The sequence below is a fragment of the Oncorhynchus mykiss genome, chromosome 11 (assembly GCF_057628025.1).
Source record: "Oncorhynchus mykiss isolate SJ-2025 chromosome 11, ASM5762802v1, whole genome shotgun sequence".
NCBI classification, from domain to species: domain Eukaryota; kingdom Metazoa; phylum Chordata; class Actinopteri; order Salmoniformes; family Salmonidae; genus Oncorhynchus; species Oncorhynchus mykiss.
The window spans coordinates 70,630,618-70,651,047 of NC_143032.1; the positions used below are offsets into that span (position 1 = coordinate 70,630,618).

The 20,430-nt window shown below is 42.5% G+C and overlaps 1 protein-coding gene across 1 annotated transcript in view; it reads left to right on the forward strand.

Moving 5' to 3' along the window:
- The window catches only part of LOC110535101 (protein patched homolog 1), a 150,026-nt gene that overhangs the window by 104,682 nt on the left and 24,914 nt on the right, over positions 1–20,430 (forward strand). The window contains exons 16-18 of the mRNA XM_036936201.2: positions 4,523–4,665; positions 12,670–12,853; positions 19,810–20,090. Coding sequence (XP_036792096.2) covers positions 4,523–4,665; positions 12,670–12,853; positions 19,810–20,090 — 608 coding nt within the window. The remainder of the gene's footprint in view (positions 1–4,522; positions 4,666–12,669; positions 12,854–19,809; positions 20,091–20,430) is intronic.

A 20,430-nucleotide genomic window follows, 5' to 3' on the forward strand; every position in this document is an offset into this window, starting at 1 on the left:
GGTGAACCTCCGTCCCAGTCTCAAATCTCTGGAAGACAGGTTTCCCTTAAGCATTTCCCTGTATTTAGCTCCATTCATCATTCCTTCAAATCTGACCAGTTTCCCAGTCCCTGCCGATGAAAAACATCCCCACAGCAGGATGCTTTACTGTGGGGATTGGGTTCTGGGGGTGATGAGAGGTGTTGGGTTTGCGCCAGAGATAGCGTTTTCCTCAATGGCCAAAAAGCTCAATTTTAGTCTCATCTAACCAGAGTACCCTCTTCCATATGTTCAGGGAGTCTCCCACATGCCTTTTGGCGAACACCAAATGTGCTTGCTTATTGTTTTCATTAAGCAATGGCTTTTTTTCTGGCCCCTCTTCCGTAAAGCCCAGCTCTGTGGAGTGTACGGCTTAGTGGTCCTATGGACGGATACTCCAATCTCCGCTGTGGAGCTTTGCAGCTCCTTCAGGGTTATCTTTGGTCTCTTTGTTGCCTCTCTAATTAATGCCCTCCTTGCCTGGTCTGTGAGATTTGGTGTGCAGCCGTCTCTTGGCAGGTTTGTTGTGGTGCCATATTCTTTCCATTTTTTATAATGGATTTAATGGTGCTCCGTGGGATGAATACTTTTGCAAGGCACTGTACATTATATAGGTATGCATCGGTTTTTAATAACATTGCTGCTAAACTAGACATTCCGATATGTTCACCGATATATCATGCATCCCTAGTTAAAACTGTAACTTAAAGTGGGTACAGTCTCAGTGTTCACAGTAAATGCACGCAGACATTTACCTAGTGCCAAAAAATACATTGAATGTAACATGTTGATAGTTCTGTTGGTCTAGAATGTGTAGAATGTGGTCCTGTTTTTGATGTGGTCATGATGGTGTGTTCAGTTCTGTTTTGTAGACTAGAGTGGGGTTGTGTTTAATATGTTGTGATGTATAGTTATGATATGGTAATGTTAAGGTTGTTTTGTGATGTTTGGTTATGTTATGGTTATCTTATTGTTGCTTTGTGTGTTATGATGAATAGTTTTTCAACATGGTCTCAGAGCATTTCATATTATCCTGTAAGTATGTTACAAATTACAAATCATATGATGTGTTATGAATTACAATTTGCACAATATGTTACAAATTTGCCAAACGAATGATATGTTCTGAATCCCAATTTGTTTTGCTATCGTTAGCTAGTTGGCTAACGCTAGCATTCGCTAGCTCTATGGGTTAGGAGTTAAGGTTAGGTGAAGGGTTAGCTAAAAGCTTTAGGGTTAGGGGTCCAGATTAGTCTTAGGGGAAGGGTTAGCTAACATGTTACAGTATGTAGTTGCAAAGTAGCTAAAAAGTAGTAAGTCGTTGCAATGTTTGTAATTAGCTAAAATGCTAAAGTTGTCCATGATGAGATTCGAACATGCAACCTTTGGGTTGCTGGACGTTCGTGTTATACGTCTGACCAACCACCTTCCTTTCGTTTTTGCTATAGTATGTTTTGCCATAGCCCAGTCAAATAACCTAGTTGCCTCATGGGTGGAATGTTATTAATATTTTTTTAATTTCATAATGAATAAACATTGTTTAAAAACACCTGCTGAAAATCCGGTGTTTCTATGTCAAACAGTTTTGTTATATTTCAGTCTTCTGTGATGTATATAGTGTAATATTGGGATGCAAACTCAAAATGGAATACATTTCAACTCTATATCTGACATGATACAGGTGTTTTCTTTTTTTACGCCCATAACGCTGACACTACACATCCAAGTATATCGGACCAAATTATGAAAGACAAGAATTCTGTAAAGTCAGTGTGGAAGAGGTGAAAAGATTATTGTTGTCTATCAACAATGACAAGCCACCAAGGTCTGACAATCTAGATGAAAAATGATTGAGGATAAAAGCAGATGATATTGCCACATCTTCAATGTAAGCCTACTAGAGAGCATGTGCCCACAGGCCTGGAGGGAAGCTAAAGTCATTCCGCTACCCAAGAATAGTAAAGCCCCCATTACTGGCTCAAATAGCCAACCAATCAGCATGTTACCAACCCTTACTAAACTTCTGGAAAAAATGGTGTTTGACCAGATACAATGCTATTTTCCAGTAAACAAATTGGCAACAGAATTTCAGCATGCTTTATAGGGAAAGACACTCAACAAGCACAGCACTTACACAAATGACTGATGATTGGCTGAGAGAACTTGATGATAAAATGATTGTGGGGTCTGTCTTGTTAGACTTCAGTGCAGCTTTTGAAATTATTGATCATAGTCTGCTGCTGAAAAAACATATGTGTTATGGCTTTACACCCCCTTCTATAATGTGGATAAAGAGTTACTTGTCTAACAGACACAGAGGGTGTTCTTTAATGGAAGCCTATCAAATATAATCCAGCTAGAATCAGGAATTCCCCAGGGTAGTTGTTTAGGCCCCTTGCTTTTTTCAATTTTTACTAACGACATGCCACTGACTTTGAGTAAAGCCAGAGTTTCTATGTATGCGGATGACTCAACAATATACACATCAGCTACTACAACAACTGAAATGACTGCAACACTCAAAAAAGAGATGCAGTTAGTTTCAGAGTGGGTGGCAAGGAATAAGTTAGCCTTGTAAGGTTCTGCTTTTCTTTTCTTAGTCAACCTTGTGTTCTTTTTCTTTGTGTTCTTGAATGTAGCCCTGTTTCTTGGTGTTCTTAATTTTTGTTCATTGATTTCACCTGTGTTAGTTTCTCACCTGGTCTCATCAGCTCCCTATTTAGTTCAATTCTTTCTGTTTGTAGGGTTGTGAGGTATTGTTTGTTTTTTACTGTCTACCTGTGTTTGACCATTGCCTGCCTTCTGTGAAGGCTTAATAAACATATGCTGCGCACTGCGCGTGAATCTACACATTTTTCTCCCTGAGTATTCATTACAAGCCCTAAATATTTCTGAAACTAAAAGCATTGTATTTGGAACAAAACACTCACTAAACCCTAAACCTCAACTAAATCTTGTAATAAATAATGGGGAAACTGAGCAAGTTGAGATGATTAAACTGCTTGGACTAACACTAGATTGTAAACTGTCATGGTCAAAACATATTGACGCAGTAGTAGCTAGATGGGGAGAAGTCTGTCTTTAATAAAGCGATGCTCTGCCTTCTTAACAACACCATCAACAAGGCAGGTCATACAGGCCCTAGTTTTGTCACACTTTGACTACTGTTCAGTAGTGTGGTCAGGTGCCACAAATGACTTCGGAAAATTGAAATTGGCTCAGAACAGGGCAGCACGGCTGGCACTTGGATGTACACGGAGAGTAATATTAATATGAATGCCAATCTCTTCTGGCTGAAAGTAGAGGAGAGATTGACTTCATCACGAGTTGTCTGTTTGAACTACTGGCACACAGCTTGGACACCCATGCATACCCCACAAGAGGTCTCTTCACAGTCCCCAAGTCCAGAACAGACTATGGGAGGCACATAGTACTACATAGAGCCATGACTACATGGAACTCTATTCCACATCAAGTAACTGACGTAAGCAGTAAAATTAGATTTAAAAAACAATTTTAAAAACACCTTTTAGAACAGCGGGACTGTGAAGCAACACACATTTTGTCACCGACACACACACACACACACACACACACACACACACACACACACACACACACACACACACACACACACACACACACACACACATACACATACACATACACACACACACACACACACACACACACACACACACACACATACACATACACATGGATTTAGTACTGTAGATATGTGGTAGTGGTGGAGTAGGGGCCTGAGGGCACACAGTGTGTTGTGAAATCTGTGAATGTATTGTAATGTTTTAAAATTGTATAAACTGCCTTAATTTTGCTGGGCCCTAGGAAGAGTAGCTGCTGCTTTGGCAGAAGCTGATGGGGATCCATAATAAATACAAATACAACAATGTGTGTGAGGTGTATACTTTTGTGATTTAGCCCACTGCAGTAATGATTAACCTTCTATCTTATGTAACCATATCAAGCATAACGTATATCAAATCATCAAATCAAATTTATTTATATAGCCCTTCGTACATCAGCTGATATCGCAAAGTGCTGTACAGAAACCCAGCCTAAAACCCCAAACAGCAAGCAATGCAGGTGTAGAAGCACGGTGGCTAGGAAAAACTCCCTAGAAAGGCCAAAACCTAGGAAGAAACCTAGAGAGGAACCAGGCTATGTGGGGTGGCCAGTCCTCTTCTGGCTGTGCCGGTTGGAGATTATAACAGAACATGGCCAAGATGTTCAAATGTTCATAAATGACCAGCATGGTCGAATAATAATAGTGCAGAACAGTTGAAACTGGAGCAGCAGCATGGTCAGGTGGACTGGGGACAGCAAGGAGTCATCATGTCAGGTAGTCCTGGGGCATGGTCCTAGGGCTCAGGTCATTTATAATTTATTGTCCCGGATTTACGTGTATTATGTTACGTCTAGTCTATGAGACCAGTCTGGGTTTTGTTATAGTTGTGTTATAGTTGTGGTTCTGTGTCTACAGCTCTGCAGGAAGCATTTGACCAGGACTGGGAAGCAGGTTGGATCACACAGAGCAGCTACAGGAACGGTTCAGACGACGGGGTCCTGGCCTACAAACTACTGGTACAGACCGGACGCAGGGAAAGGCCCATCAGCGTTAACCAGGTGAAAGACATGTATTAATACCAGACTAAACTTCAACCAGGTGAAAGCCATTTATTAATATCAGGCTAAACCCTTGAACTTCAACCAGGTGAAAGCCATTTATTAATATCAGGCTAAACCCTTTTACTTCAACCAGGTGAAAGCCATTTATTAATATTGGGCTAAACCCTTTTACTTCAACCAGGTGAAAGCCATTTATTAATATTGGGCTAAACCCTTTCACTTCAACCAGGTGAAAGCCATTTATTAATATTGGGCTAAACCCTTTCACTTCAACCAGGTGAAAGCCATTTATTAATATTGGGCTAAACCCTTTTACTTCAACCAGGTGAAAGCCATTTATTAATATTGGGCTAAACCCTTTCACTTCAACCAGGTGAAAGCCATTTATTAATATTGGGCTAAACCCTTTTACTTCAACCAGGTGAAAGCCATTTATTAATACCAACTAAACCCTTTCACTGCTTCAGGTGAGACTGGTCTCCAACCCATTTATTAAAACAGAGTGAGTTTGTGATCAAAACCCATTTCAACTTGGTGGGAGTACAGTATACTGAAAATCCTTTATCTGAACCAGGTGGGTGCTGGATCGTATGTCATTCACTTTAACCAGGGGATAACTTGATGATTACTCCCAAGCAAGCCTGTCTGCCTGTCAAGAATGCATGTTGATGCTCTGTAAAGTTCTATTATCATGTCCTTCTCATCTCTTGTCCTGGCATGTAGCAGTGGTACAGTAGGATTGTACAAAATTAGATTTGACAAATCTTTGGAGAATGGGATACTGAGTGGGTCTTTGTGCGTAATGTGCGTAGTAACTCTTTTGACTTGACTTGGGGTTAGTAGGCCAGCCTACCAGAGATTGTATGAATTTTCCTTTTGTTTTGTGAGTCAGTCATGATTAGAGTTAATTTCAAGTGACCTCAGTCGCAAGTTAGATAAAACTAAACGGTCTAAAGGAACTATGGAAATGAGTCTCTCTCTCTCTCTCTCTCTCTCTCTCTCTCTCTCTCTCTCTCTCTCTCTCTCTCTCTCTCTCCCTCTCTTTCTCTCTCCCGCTCCCTCTCTCTCTCTCTCTCTCCCTCTCTCTCTCTCTCTCTCTCTCTCACTCTCTCACTCTCCCTCTCTCTCTCACTCTCCCTCTCTCTCCCTCTCTTTTTCTCACTCTCTCTCTCCCTCTCCCTCTTCCTCTCTCTCTCTCTCTCTCTCTCTCACTCTCCCTCTCTCTCCCTCTCTTTTTCTCACTCTCTCTCTCCCTCTCCCTCTTCCTCTCTCTCTCTCTCTCTCTCTCTCTCTCTCTCTCTCTCTCTCTCAGAAATGTTAAGCCCTTACCGGGACTGCAAACCATCCTCTGAAAAAGCTATTAAGCCACTTTCTGCTATCTACAGGCTAGAGATGCCCGACTCTAACCATAGTGTGTCTTTGTGTTCCCTTCTGCTTCAGATAAGACTGTGTAACAGCTTTACCGTGTTCCGAGTTCCTAGCTGAGTGTGATAGTAAGCTGCTAGACAGAGGAAGGGGAAATAGATTACAATATAACGCCTCCTGGAGTCTCTCTAATTGTGTAGCCTAGCAGTATTTCCCAAATGGTGATCTGCTATAGATGTTGTTCTGTTAGTTAGAAAGGCTTTTGCCTTTGGTTGGTTGTTGGTGAACAACTGGCCTAGATGTCACAAAACAGTCAGGGCCTGGGAGGCGTGCCGGCCGTCCTCCATGGGCTTCCCATGACAGCTTAACTTCTTGGAACTCTGGGGGCGGTATTTCATTATTAGATAAAAAAAATGTTCCCGTTTTAAGCAATGCTCGACTATGCATATAATTGACAGCTTTGGAAAGAAAACACTCTGACGTTTCCAAAACTGCAAAGATATTGTCTGTGAGTGCCACAGAACTGATGCTACAGGCGAAACCAAGATGAAATTTCAAACAGGAAGTGCCCCAGATTTTGAAGGCGCTGTGTTCCAATGACTCCTTATATGGCTGTGAATGGGCCACGAATGAGCTTAGACTTTCTGTCGTTTCCCCATAGTGTCGACAGCATTGTGACGTATTTGTAGGCATATCATTGGAAGATTGACCATTTTACACTACATCTACCAGGTGGTCGCTTGGTGTCCTCCGTCGCAATTATTGCGTAATCTCCAGCTGCAGTATTTTTCAGTTTGCTTCTGAGGAGAAACCCAACTGCCACGAATGATTTATCATTGAATAGATATGTGAAAAACACCTTGAGGATTGATTCTAAACAACGTTTGCCATGTTTCTGTCGATATTATGGAGTTAATTTGGTAAAAAGTTTGGCGTTGTAGAGACTGCATTTTCAGATTTTTTTCTTAGCCAAACGTGATGAACAAAACGGAACGATTTCTCCTACACAAATAATATTTCGGGAAAAAATGAACATTTGCTATCTAACTGAGTCTCGTCATTGAAAACATCCGACGTTCTTCAAAGGTAAATTATTTTATTTGAATGCTTTTCTTGTTTCTGTGAAAATGTTGCCTGCTGAATGCTAGGCTTAATGCTATGCTAGGCTATCAATACTCTTACACAAATGCTTGTGTAGCTATGGTTGAAAAGCATATTTTGAAAATCTGAGATGACAGTGTTGTTAACAAAAGGCTAAGCTTGTGAGTGAATATATTTCTTTCATTTCATTTGCGATTTTCATGAATAGTTAACGTTGCGTTATGGTAATGTGCTTGAGGCTATGATTACGCTCCCGGATACGGGTTTGCTCGACGCTAGAGGTGAAAGACATACAGTTGTCACGTATCCTTAATGCAAGACAGACCTCTCTCTCTTTCCCCCTCTCTCCTCTTTCTCTCTCCTCTTTCTCTTTCTCTCTCCTGTTTATCCTTTTCTCTCTCTCTCTCTTCTCTCCCCTCTCTCTGTTAATTTTCTCTGTTCTCTGCTGCCACATCCCCCTTCAATGAGTGAAGAGGAGCTGAGACCTACTTGATCTCTTTCAGACAACACTCTGCGCGTGTGTGTGTGTGTGTGTGTGAGAGAGAGAGTACGTGTGTGCATTTTTGTGTCAAGGTGTGCATGCATATACTGTACAGTAGTAACTGTATTTTTTCCCCCCTTTCAAATTAAGAACAGGTATTTTCCAACCCCAGCACACCACAGCTTTCTGGGGAGGGATTCCTTATGACCGAGGGTATTATATGGGAGCTGGCGATGTGTGTGTTTCAGAGACAGAGATAGAGGGTAGGCTTCGAGGGGACTCCTATGGTAGACACACCTATAGCTAATCTCTTGGCAGTAGTGTGGAAACCTACCAAAAAAGGGACTATGCCAGTTCTGGCCTTACTAGATTTACACATCTGATTTTTCTGGATCTATGTCAAGTAATACAATGGGGAAAAATGGTACAGCAACCATTTTGGGAGGGGGTGTGGATGACCACACACCATAAGCGACAACAAATGAATTCCCTTTTAGACAACTTCCTGGACAAAATGTTTCACTGTAATAGTGAAAGTGTAAACTTGGCAGAAGGAAACCTAAACAGTATATTTGATCTTTCAGCTTCCCTATCAAATCTAACATTTTCAAGAAAATTAACAAGAATGACAAATGGTTTGATGAAAAATGCAAAAACCTATGAAAGAAATTGAGAAACCTATCCAACCAAAAACATAGAGACTCAGAAAACCTGAGCCTGCGCCTTCAGTACGGTGAATCACTAAAACAATACAGAAATACACTACAGAAAAAGATAGAACAGCATGTCAGAAACCAGCTCAATGCAACTGAAGAATCCATGGACTCTAACCACTTCTGGGAAAACACTAAACAAACAACAACATGAAGAGTTATCTATCAAAACGGAGATGTATGGGAAAACCCCTTCTCCAATATTTTTTGCCCTATAACAAAGAACAAACAGCAAAAACATATACATGAACAAATACAAATCTTAGAATTTACTATTAAAGACTACCAGAACCCACTGGATTCTACAAATACATTGAATGAACTACAGGACAAAATACAAACCCTTCAACATAAAAAGGCCTGTGGTGTTGATGGTATCCTCAATGAAATGATCAAATATACAGACCACAAATTCCAATTGGATATACTTAAACTCTTTAACATCATCCTTAGCTCTGGCATCTTCCCCAATTTTTGGGACCAAGAACTGATCACCTCAATCCACAAAAGTGGATATAAATTTGACCCCAATAACTATGCGTCAACAGCAACCTTGGGAAAATCCTCTGAATTGTCATTAACAGCAGACTCGTACATTTCCTCAATGAAAACAATGTACAGAGCAAATTTCAAATGGGCTTTTTACCAAATTACCATACGGCAGCCCACGTATTCACCACACCCTAATTGACAAACAAACAAACCAAAACATAGGCAAAGTCTTCTTTGTTGCCCTCAATAAAGCTTTTGACTCAATTTGGCATGAGGGTCTGCTATACAAACTGATGGAAAGTGGTGTTGGAGGAAAAACATGCGACATTATAAAATCCAAGTACACAAACAACAAGTGTGTGGTTAAATTTGGCAAAAAAACCCACATTTCTTTCCACAGGGCCGTGGGGTTAGACAGGGATGCATCTTAAGACCCACCCTCTTCAACATGTATATCAACGAATTGGTGAGGGCACTAGAACAGTCTGCAGCACCCGGCCACACCCTACTGGAATCTGAAGTAAAATGTCTACTGTTTGCTGATAATCTGGTGCTTCTGTTCCCAACCAAGGAGGGCCTACAGCAGCACCAATATCTTCTGCATAGATTCTGTCAGACCTGGGCCCAGACAGTCAAGGACTGGGAAGCGGGTCGGATCACACAGACACAAATAATGGTGTTCCAAGAAAGGCCCAGTTACCAGGACCACAAATACAAATTCCATCTCGACACCGTTGCCCTACTAGCACACAAAAAACTATACATATCTCGGCCTGAACATCAGCGCCACAGGTAACATCCACAAAGCTGTGAACAATCTGAGAGACAAGGCAAGAAGGTCCTTCTATGCCGTCAAAAGGAAGATAACATTTAACATACCAATTAGGATCTGGCTAAAAATACTTAAATCAGTCAAAGAGCCCATTGCCCTTTATGGTTGTGAAAATTAGAAAATCTGCATGCATAATTCTGCAAAAATATCCTCAGTGTACAATGTAAAACACCAACTAATGCATGCAGAACAGAATTAGGCTGATACCCACTAATGATCAAAATCCAGAAAAGAGCTGTTCAATTCTAAAACCACCTAAAAGGAAGCAATTCCCTAACCTTCCATAACAAAGCCATCACCTACAGATAGATGAACCTGGAGAAGAGTCCACTAAGCAAGCTGGTCCTGGGGCTCTGTTCACAAACAGACCCCACAGAGCCCCAAACAAATCATGAAAAAACAAAAATATGATTACTTGACACATTGGAAAGAATTAACCAAAAAACTGAGCTAACTAGGATGCTATTTGGCCCTGAACAGAGAGTACACAGCGGTAGAATACCTGACCACTGTGACTGACCCAAACATAAAGAAAGCTTTGACTCAGTGAACATAGCCTTGCTATTGAGAACGGCTGCCGCAGGCAAGAGAAGACAGGCTATGTGCACACTGCCCACAAAATGAGGTGGAAACTGAGCTGCACTTCCTAACCTCCTGCCAAATGTATGACCATATTAGAGACACATATTTCCCTCAGATTACACAGACCCACAAAGAATTGGAAAACAAACCCAATTTTGATAAACTCCCATATCTATTGGGTGAAATACCACAGTGTGCCACCACAGCAGCAAGATGTGTGACTTGTTGCCACAAGGAAAGGGCAACCAGTGAAGAACAAACACCATTGTAAATACAACCCATATTTATGTTTATTTATTTTCCCTTTTGTAACTATTTGCACATAATATGACATTTGAAATGTCTTTATTCTTTTTTAAACAGTGTTTACTGTTAATTGTTATTGTTTATGTCACTTATTTATTATCTACTTCACTTGCTTTGGCAATGTAAACTTATGTTTCCCATGACAATAAAGCCCTTGGAGAGAGAAAGAGAGAGAGAAACAAAAGGGAAATAAAAGGATTGGGAAAGAGACAGAGAGGAAACAGGTACAGAAAGAGAGTGAGGGAAAACAGGAGAGGGGAAGGGATGAAGCAAGGTAAGGTGAGAGAGAGAGAGAGAGAGAGAGAGAGAGAGGCTGCCTTTGCTACTGCTATCAAGAGCCCCTAAATTGTTTATTTTTTTTAAAGAGCCCTTTTGTTCTCTGTCTGGATCTGACTGTGATATAGGACATTCTGGGTATCCGTGGGGGTCAGGAGAAGCAAGCGCAAGCAACATTTGTACAGATGCTGTGTTCTTTTTATGCTTTACTTGATTTGCAGGGTGGCATTCTCTTCAGTGTTAACAGCAAGGCTAACTGCACACAGACGCACATAGGGACTCCAGACAATTTTTTTATTGTTACGCTATCTCAAGCTACCCCACCACCATACTTACCCACAGGACTCCTCCTCACCCCGGCTCTGTGAACCAGGGATTTATTGTCATGAGAAGGGTGAGTGGCGTGGAGCGGTGTGCAGTAATGGCTGCACCTCTCAGGAGCTCTGTGGGGAGAAGGGGCTACAGTAGCTAGCTGATTCTGTTAGGGAATGGAGTTAACTTAGTTGTAAAAGAAATGTGCTAGCTAGTTTGATGTGATGAAGAAGTGTGCTGTAATAGATGTAAAGTTCAGGAGCTAGCTACTAAGGCTTGAGCTATAGCCATGGGAGGGAGGGTAGCTAGCTGTTGTGGAAGTGAAGTAACCAAATAGTTGTGCAGGGGAAATGAGGTAGAATTGTGAGAGAAAGTAGAGAGGGAATCTAGTAATCTCTCATAGGACTAGGAGGGAGCACACTGTATCAGGGCTGTGCGCGCTAGCCTTTGCTAGTTCTGTTGGAGAGATATGCTGGTTCTCAACACGTTACATGCATGCTTTTTCTTCTCAGGAGACATATCTGACCGCACCTGAAAAGCTGATTTGGCATTTCCATGTTTAAATTGAGGCCTAATAATTCTGTGAAGCTCACCGAGAAATACGGGAATTTTCAGAAGGCACCAGTGTTTGACTGTTTACTTTTCTTTGGGTTGGAGAGAGGGAGAATTTTGTCCCTTATTTTTAAAGCGGGTGCGTTTTCTCATGCTCATGCATGGATATAATTTCTGCGGTGGGTTCATCTGGAGGAAGTTTTTGTTGACACGTTGTTTCTACAATTCACGCCTGTTGCTAACCACCAATATCTCTCTCCTCCTCCTCTCTCTCCCCCTCCTCCCTCTCTCTCTCCCTCTCTCTCCCCCCTCCTCCCTCTCTCTCCCCCCTCCTCCCTCTCTCTTCCCCCCTCCTCCCTCTCTCTTCCCCCTCCTCCCTCTCTCTTCCCCCCTCCTCCCTCTCTCTTCCCCCCTCCTCCCTCTCTCTCCCCCCCTCCTCCCTCTCTCTCCCCCCTCCTCCCTCTCTCTCCCCCCTCCTCCCTCTCTCTCACCCCCTCCTCCCTCTCTCTCCCCCCTCCTCCCTCTCTCTCCCCTCTCTCTCCCCCCTCCTCCCTCTCTCTCCCCCCCTCCTCCCTCTCTCTCCCCCTCCTCCCTCTCTCTCCCCCCTCCTCCCTCTCTCTCCCCCCCTCCTCCCTCTCTCTCCCCCCTCCTCCCTCTCTCTCCCCCCTCCTCCCTCTCTCTCCCCCTCCTCCCTCTCTCTCTCCCCCTCCTCCCTCTCTCTCCCCCCTCCTCCCTCTCTCTCCACCCCTCTCCTCCCTCTCTCCACCCCTCTCCTCCCTCTCTCCACCCCTCTCCTCCCTCTCTCCACCTCACCTTCCCCCTCCTCCCTCTCTCCACCTCACCTTCCCCCTCCTCCATCTCTCCCCCTCACATTCCCCCTCCTCCTTCTCTCCCCCTCACCTTCCCCCTCCTCCTTCTCCCCCCCCCTCACCTTCCCCCTCCTCCTTCTCTCCCTCTATCCTTCTTTTCAATTATTAACTATTCTCTAGCTGACTAGGCAGCGCTTGGTGGATGCGGATGGCATCATCAACCCGGTGGCATTTTACATCTACCTGACTGCGTGGGTCAGCAACGACCCGGTGGCGTACGCAGCCTCGCAGGCCAACATACGGCCCCACCCCCCGGAGTGGCTCCATGACCGCACAGACTCCATGCTCGAGACACAGCTCAGCAGTGAGTGACCGATCACAGCACACTTTACTACCACAAACACCTTTCAATGGCCAATCATATCAGACACGCTTTTTTGCTCTCAATAATTATTTAGCACACTGGCCTACATATTTGTCAATTGAATTAAAAAAGACTAAGACTTTATTTAAGAAGTGTGCAGGAACTGTTTTTTTCTGCCTCTGGTACCTCTGGTAGCTCATACTGCTTTAAGGTGACATGGAACTATCCATCTGTTTGTATCGCTAAACACACTCATATACATTTATGAACTACTTGTTATGTTTTGTGGCCTAACTATTCCATGGGTCATTTCACCTTGAGTATAACATTTTACTTATTTTGCTCAACTTCACTTCCATAGGCTTTTATTACATTTGAGCTGCAGTTATTTTAGAGTACATGTTTGTGCCATTCCATCTGTGGAGTTAATTACTCATATCTACTTTCTGGTTTTAACTGAGGTAGTTTACAGTATACTGAGCTGTGTGTGTGTGGGGGGGGGATAGCACGCTGTGGTACTCTAATGGTGCCTGTGGTGAATGTCATAACTCTTACCACAACAGGCCGCTATGGATCACACACACACACACACACACACACTTAAAACTCTGTGACCCCAGAACTGCCTACACCCTGTTCTCATTTCCTTACCACACACACACAGAGAGTGCGCGCACACAAAGGAAAGGGAAAGACAATTATTGGGAAAGAGAAAGAGAGGAAAAGGGTGTGAGAAAGAGAGTGAGGGAAAAGAGGGTGGACAGGAGAGGGGAAGGAAGCAAGCATGGGAAAGAGAGAGAGAGGCTGCCTTTGCATTACAGGGGGAAGATGTGATTGGATAACAAGCAGTGAGTGTAAATATGATTGGCTAATCAGGGTAGAGTGCTTGGCTGTACAGGAACCCCCTGGAGCAGAGCAATGTTGGCAGAGCTCCAATTCCCAGTCCTAATGGACATTTGTAGTGGAGATTATAATGGGCCAAACCATGTTAGCAAGTAGTGCTGGCTGACCCCCCAGGCACTAGAAAGCACACACACACACACGCCATAGAGAGTCTTTGCGGTGTCATTTCTGGGATGTTTTTGATCAGACTTATGTTTTTGAAAGAAAAGTCCTAGGCAAAACAATATGGACTGGATTTTATAGTGTGAGTGTGGTGGGTATAAGATATTATAGTGGGGGTGTGGTGAGTATAACATATTATAGTGGGGGTGTGGTGGGTATAAGATATTATAGTGGGGGTGTGGTGAGTATGACATATTATAGTGGGAGTGTGGTGGGTATGACATATTATAGTGGGGGTGTGGTGGGTATAACATATTATAGTGGGGGTGTGGTGGGTATAGGATATTATAATGGGGCTGTGGTGGGTATAAGATATTATAGTGGGGGTGTGGTGGGTATAAGATATTATTGTGGGGGTGTGGTGGGTATAAGATATTATAGTGGGGGTGTGGTGGGTATAAGATATTATAGTGGGGGTGTGGTGGGTATAAGATATTATAGTGGGGGTGTGGTGGATTTAAGATATTATAGCGGGGTGTGGTGGGTATATGATATTATAGTGGGGGTGTGGTGGGTATATGATATTATAGTGGGGGTGTGGTGGGTATATTATATTATAGTGGGGATGTGGTGGGTATATGATATTATAGTGGGGGTGTGGTGGGTATAACATATTATAGTGGGGGTGTGGTGGGTATAACATATTATAGTGGGGGTGTGGTGGGTATAACATATTATAGTGGGGGTGTGGTGTGTTTAACATATTATAGTGGGGGTGTGGTGGGTATAACAAATTATAGTGGGGGTGTGGTGGGTATAGGATATTATAGTGGGCTGTGGTGGGTATAAGATATTATAGTGGGGGTGTGGTGGGTATAAGATATTATAGTGGGGGTGTGGTGGGTATAAGATATTATAGTGGGGGTGTGGTGGGTATAAGATATTATAGTGGGGGTGTGGTGGGTATAAGATATTATAGCGGGGTGTGGTGGGTTTAAGATATTATAGCGGGGTGTGGTGGATATATGATATTATAGTGGGGGTGTGGTGGGTATAAGATATTATATTGTGGTGTGGTGGGTATAACATATTATAGTGGGGGTGTGGTGTGTTTAACATATTATAGTGGGCTGTGGTGGGTATAAGATATTATAGTGGGGGTGTGGTGGGTATAAGATATTATAGTGGGGGTGTGGTGGGTATAACATATTATAGTGGGGGTGTGGTGGCTATAACAACTTATAGTGGGGGTGTGGTGGGTATAGGATATTATAGTGGGCTGTGGTGGGTATAAGATATTATAGTGGGGGTGTGGTGGGTATAAGATATTATAGTGGGGGTGTGGTGGGTATAAGATATTATAGCGGGTGTGGTGGGTATATGATATTATAGCGGGGTGTGGTGGGTATATGATATTATAGTGGGGGTGTGGTGGGTATAAGATATTATAGTGGGGGTGTGGTGGGTATAAGATATTATAGTGGGGGTGTGGTGGGTATAAGATATTATAGTGTGGTGGGTATAAGATATTATAGCGGGGGTGTGGTGGGTATAAGATACTTTAGTGGGGGTGTGGTGGGTATAAGATATTATAGTGGGGGTGTGGTGGGTATAAGATATTATAGTGGGGGTGTGGTGGGTATAACATATTATAGTGGGGGTGTGGTGTGTTTAACATATTATAGTGGGGGTGTGGTGGGTATAACAAATTATAGTGGGGGTGTGGTGGGTATAGGATATTATAGTGGGCTGTGGTGGGTATAAGATTGTATAGTGGGGGTGTGGTGGGTATAAGATATTATAGTGGGGGTGTGGTGGGTATAAGATATTATAGCGGGTGTGGTGGGTATATGATATTATAGTGGGGGTGTGGTGGGTATAATATATTATAGTGGGGGTGTGGTGGGTATAAGATATTATAGTGTGGTGGGTATAAGATATTATAGCGGGGGTGTGGTGGGTATAAGATACTTTAGTGGGGGTGTGGTGGGTATAAGATATTATAGTGGGGGTGTGGTGGGTATATGATATTATGGTGTGGTGGGTATAAGATATTATGGTGTGGTGGGTATAAGATATTATAGTGGGGTGTGGTGGGTATAAGATATTATAGTGGGGTGTGGTGGGTATAGGATATTATAGTGGGGTGTGGTGGGTATGAAATATTATAGTGTGTTGGGTATAATATATTATAGTGGGGGTGTGGTGGGTATAAGATATTATAGTGTCTTGGGTATAAGATATTATATTGTGGTGTTTTGGGTATAAGATATTATATTGGGGTGTGGTGGGTAAAATATATTATAGTGTGGTGGGTAAAATATATTATATTGGGGTGTGGTGGGTATAAGATATTATCGTGGGGTGTGGTGGGTATAAGATATTAATGTGGGGGTGTGGTGGGTATGACATATTATAGTGGGGGTGTGGTGGGTTTAACATATTATAGTGGGGGTGTGGTGGGTATAACATATTATAGTGGGGGTGTGGTGGGTATAGGATATTATAGTGGGCTGTGGTGGGTATAAGATATTATAGTGGGGGTGTGGTGGGTATAAGATATTATAGTGGGGGTGTGGTGGGTATAAGAAATTATAGCGGGGTGTGGTGGGTTTAAGATATTATAGCGGGTGTGGTGGGTATATGATATTATAGTGGGGGTGTGGTGGGTATATGATATTATAGTGGGGGTGTGGTGGGTATAACATATTATAGTGGGTGTGTGGTGGGTATAACATATTATACTGGGGGTGTGGTGTGTTTAACATATTATAGTGGGGGTGTGGTGGGTATAACAAATTATAGTGGGGGTGTGGTGGGTATAGGATATTATAGTGGGCTGTGGTGGGTATAAGATATTATAGTGGGGGTGTGGTGGGTATAAGATATTATAGTGGGGGTGTGGTGGGTATAAGAAATTATAGCGGGTGTGATGGGTATATGATATTATAGTGGGGGTGTGGTGGGTATAAGATATTATAGTGGGGGTGTGGTGGGTATAAGATATTATAGTGGGTGTATGTTGGTTATAAGATATTATAGTGGGGGTGTGGTGGGTATAAGATATTATAGTGTGGTGGGTATAAGATATTATAGCGGGGGTGTGGTGGGTATAAGATATTATAGTGGGGGTGTGGTGGGTATAAGATATTATAGTGTCTTGGGTATAAGATATTATATTGTGGTGTTTTGGGTATAAGATATTATATTTGAGTGTGGTGGGTATAAGATATTATAGTGTGGTGGGTCAAATATATTATAGTTGGGTGTGGTTGGTATAAGATATTATAGTGGGGGTGCGGTGGGTATAAGATATTATAGTGGGGGTGTGGTGGGTTTAAGATATTATAGTGGGGGTGTGGTGGGTATATGTTATTATATTGTGGTGTGGTGGGTATAAGATATTATAGTGGGGGTGTGGTGGGTATAAGATATTATAGTGGGGGTGTGGTGGGTATAAGATATTATATTGGGGGTGTGGTGGGTATAACATGTTATAGTTGGGGTGTGGTGGGTATAAGATATTATAGTGGGGTGTGGTGGGTATAAGATATTATATTGGGGTGAAGTGGGTATATGTTATTATGTGTGGTGGGTATAAAATATTATATTGTGGTGTGGTGGGTATAAGATATTATAGTGGTGGTGTGGTGGGTATAAGCTATTATATTGGGGGTGTGGTGGGTATAAGATATTATAGTGGGGGTGTGGTGGGTATAAGATATTATAGTGTGGTGGGTATAAGATATTATATTGGGGTGAAGTGGGTATATGATATTATGTGTGGTGGGTATAAAATATTATATTGTGGTGTGGTGGGTGTAAGATATTATAGTGGGGGTGTGGTGGGTATAAGATATTATAGTGGGGGTGTGGTGGGTATAATATATTATAGTGTCTTGGGTATAAGATATTATATTGTGGTGTTTTGGGTATAAGATATTATATTGGGGTGTGGTGGGTATAAGATATTATAGTGGGGGTGTGGTGGGTATAAGATATTATAGTGGGGGTGTGGTGGGTATAAGATATTATAGTGGGGGTGTGGTGGGTATAAGATATTATAGTGTGGTGGGTATAAGATATTATATTGGGGTGAAGTGGGTATATGATATTATGTGTGGTGGGTATAAAATATTATATTGTGGTGTGGTGGGTATAAGATATTATAGTGGGGGTGTGGTGGGTATAAGATATTATAGTGGGGGTGTGGTGGGTATAAGATATTATAGTGGGGGTGTGGTGGGTATAAGATATTATAGTGGGGGTGTGGTGGGTATAAGATATTATAGTGTCTTGGGTATAAGATATTATAGTGGGGGTGTGGTGGGTATAAGATATTATAGTGTCTTGGGTATAAGATATTATATTTGAGTGTGGTGGGTATAAGATATTATAGTGTCTTGGGTATAAGATATTATATTGTGGTGTTTTGGGTATAAGATATTATATTTGAGTGTGGTGGGTATAAGATATTATATTTAAGTGTGGTGGGTATAAGATATTATAGTGTGATGGGTAAAATATATTATAGTTGTGTGTGGTTGGTATAAGATATTATAGTGGTGGTGTGGTGGGTATAAGATATTATAGTGTCTTGGGTATAAGATATTATATTGTGGTGTTTTGGGTATAAGATATTATATTTGAGTGTGGTGGGTATAAGATATTATATTTAAGTGTGGTGGGTATAAGATATTATAGTGTGATGGGTAAAATATATTATAGTTGTGTGTGGTTGGTATAAGATATTATAGTGGGGGTGTGGTGGGTATAAGATATTATAGTGTCTTGGGTATAAGATATTATATTGTGGTGTTTTGGGTATAAGATATTATATTTGAGTGTGGTGGGTATAAGATATTATATTTGAGTGTGGTGGGTATAAGACATTATAGTGTGATGGGTAAAATATATTATAGTTGTGTGTGGTTGGTATAAGATATTATAGTGGTGGTGTGGTGGGTATAAGATATTATAGTGGGGGTGTGGTGGGTATAAGATATTATAGTGGGGGTGTGGTGGGTATAATATATTATAGTGTCTTGGGTATAAAATATTATATTGTGGTGTGGTGGGTATAAGATATTATAGTGGTGGTGTGGTGGGTATAAGATATTATATTGGGGTGTGGTGGGTATAAGATATTATAGTGGTGGTGTGGTGGGTATAAGATATTATATTGGGGTGTGGTGGGTATAAGATATTATAGTGGGGGTGTGGTGGGTATAAGATATTATAGTGGTGGTGTGGTGGGAATAAGATATTATAGTGGGGGTGTGGTGGGTATAAGATATTATATTGTGGTGTGGTGGGTATAAGATATTATAGTGGGGGTGTGGTGGGTATAAGATATTATAGTGGGGGTGTGGTGGGTATAAGATATTATAGTGGTGGTGTGGTGGGTATAAGATATTATATTGTGGTGTGGTGGGTATGTGATATTATGGTGTGGTGGGTATAAGATATTATAGCGGGGGTGAGGTGGGTATAATATATTTCAGTGGGGTGTGGTCAGTATAATATATTATAGTATGGTGAGGTGGGTGTAAAATTTTTATAAAGGGGTGTTGTGGGTATAAGGAAGCTGAGGGCACATGACGTGACATGGGGAGAATGACTTTAGTTTAGAACATGTGTCTTAGAGAGAGAGAGATGATGATGATGATGATTCAGGTTGTAATAGTATCAACTTCTGGCCTGCTGTCATTAGCCCATCACTAGGCTGAGGCTGGAGAGAATGGATCCCCCCCACACACTCTTACACGCACACATACATGTCAGTATCTACCAAGGCTCATGGGACCATGTTCTAGATCTGCTCACCAGCCAGTCCTGATATTAATTTGTGTGGTGAGGCAAAGTGAGTTGGTGCTGAAACATGGTGCACTTGTTTGAACTCTACCGTTCTTGCACCTTTTCAAAACCTCTACCCCCCCCTCTCTGTCTAGTTCCTGCTGCCGAGCCCATCGAATATGCACAGTTTCCATTCTACCTCAACGGGCTCCGCGAGACCCCCCAGTTTGTGGAGGCCATCGAGTCGGTGCGAGCCATCTGCAGTAACTACAGCCGCCAGGGCCTACCCAGCTACCCCAACGGCTACCCCTTCCTCTTCTGGGAGCAGTACGTAGGCCTCAGACACTGGCTGCTGTTCTCCATCAGCGTGGTGCTAGCCTGCACCTTCCTCGTCTGTGCCCTCTTTCTGCTCAACCCCTGGACTGCCAGCATCATCGTGAGTACTCACAGGCTAACGCAGAGAGATACACACACACACTCAGAGAGATGCACACACAGATGCATACAGCCACCCTTTGCCTTGACGACAGCTTTATACACTCTTGGCATTCTCTCAACCAGCTTCACGTGGAATGCTTTTCCAATAGTCTTGAAGGAGTTCTCACATATCCTGAGCACTTGTTGGCTGCTTTTCCTTCACTCTGCGGTACAACTCATCCCAAACCATCTCAATTGGATTGAGGTCAGGTGATTGTGGAGGCCTGGCTTCTGATGTAGCACTCCATCACTCTCCTTCTTAGTCAAGTAGCCCTTACACAGCCTGGAGGTGTGTTGGG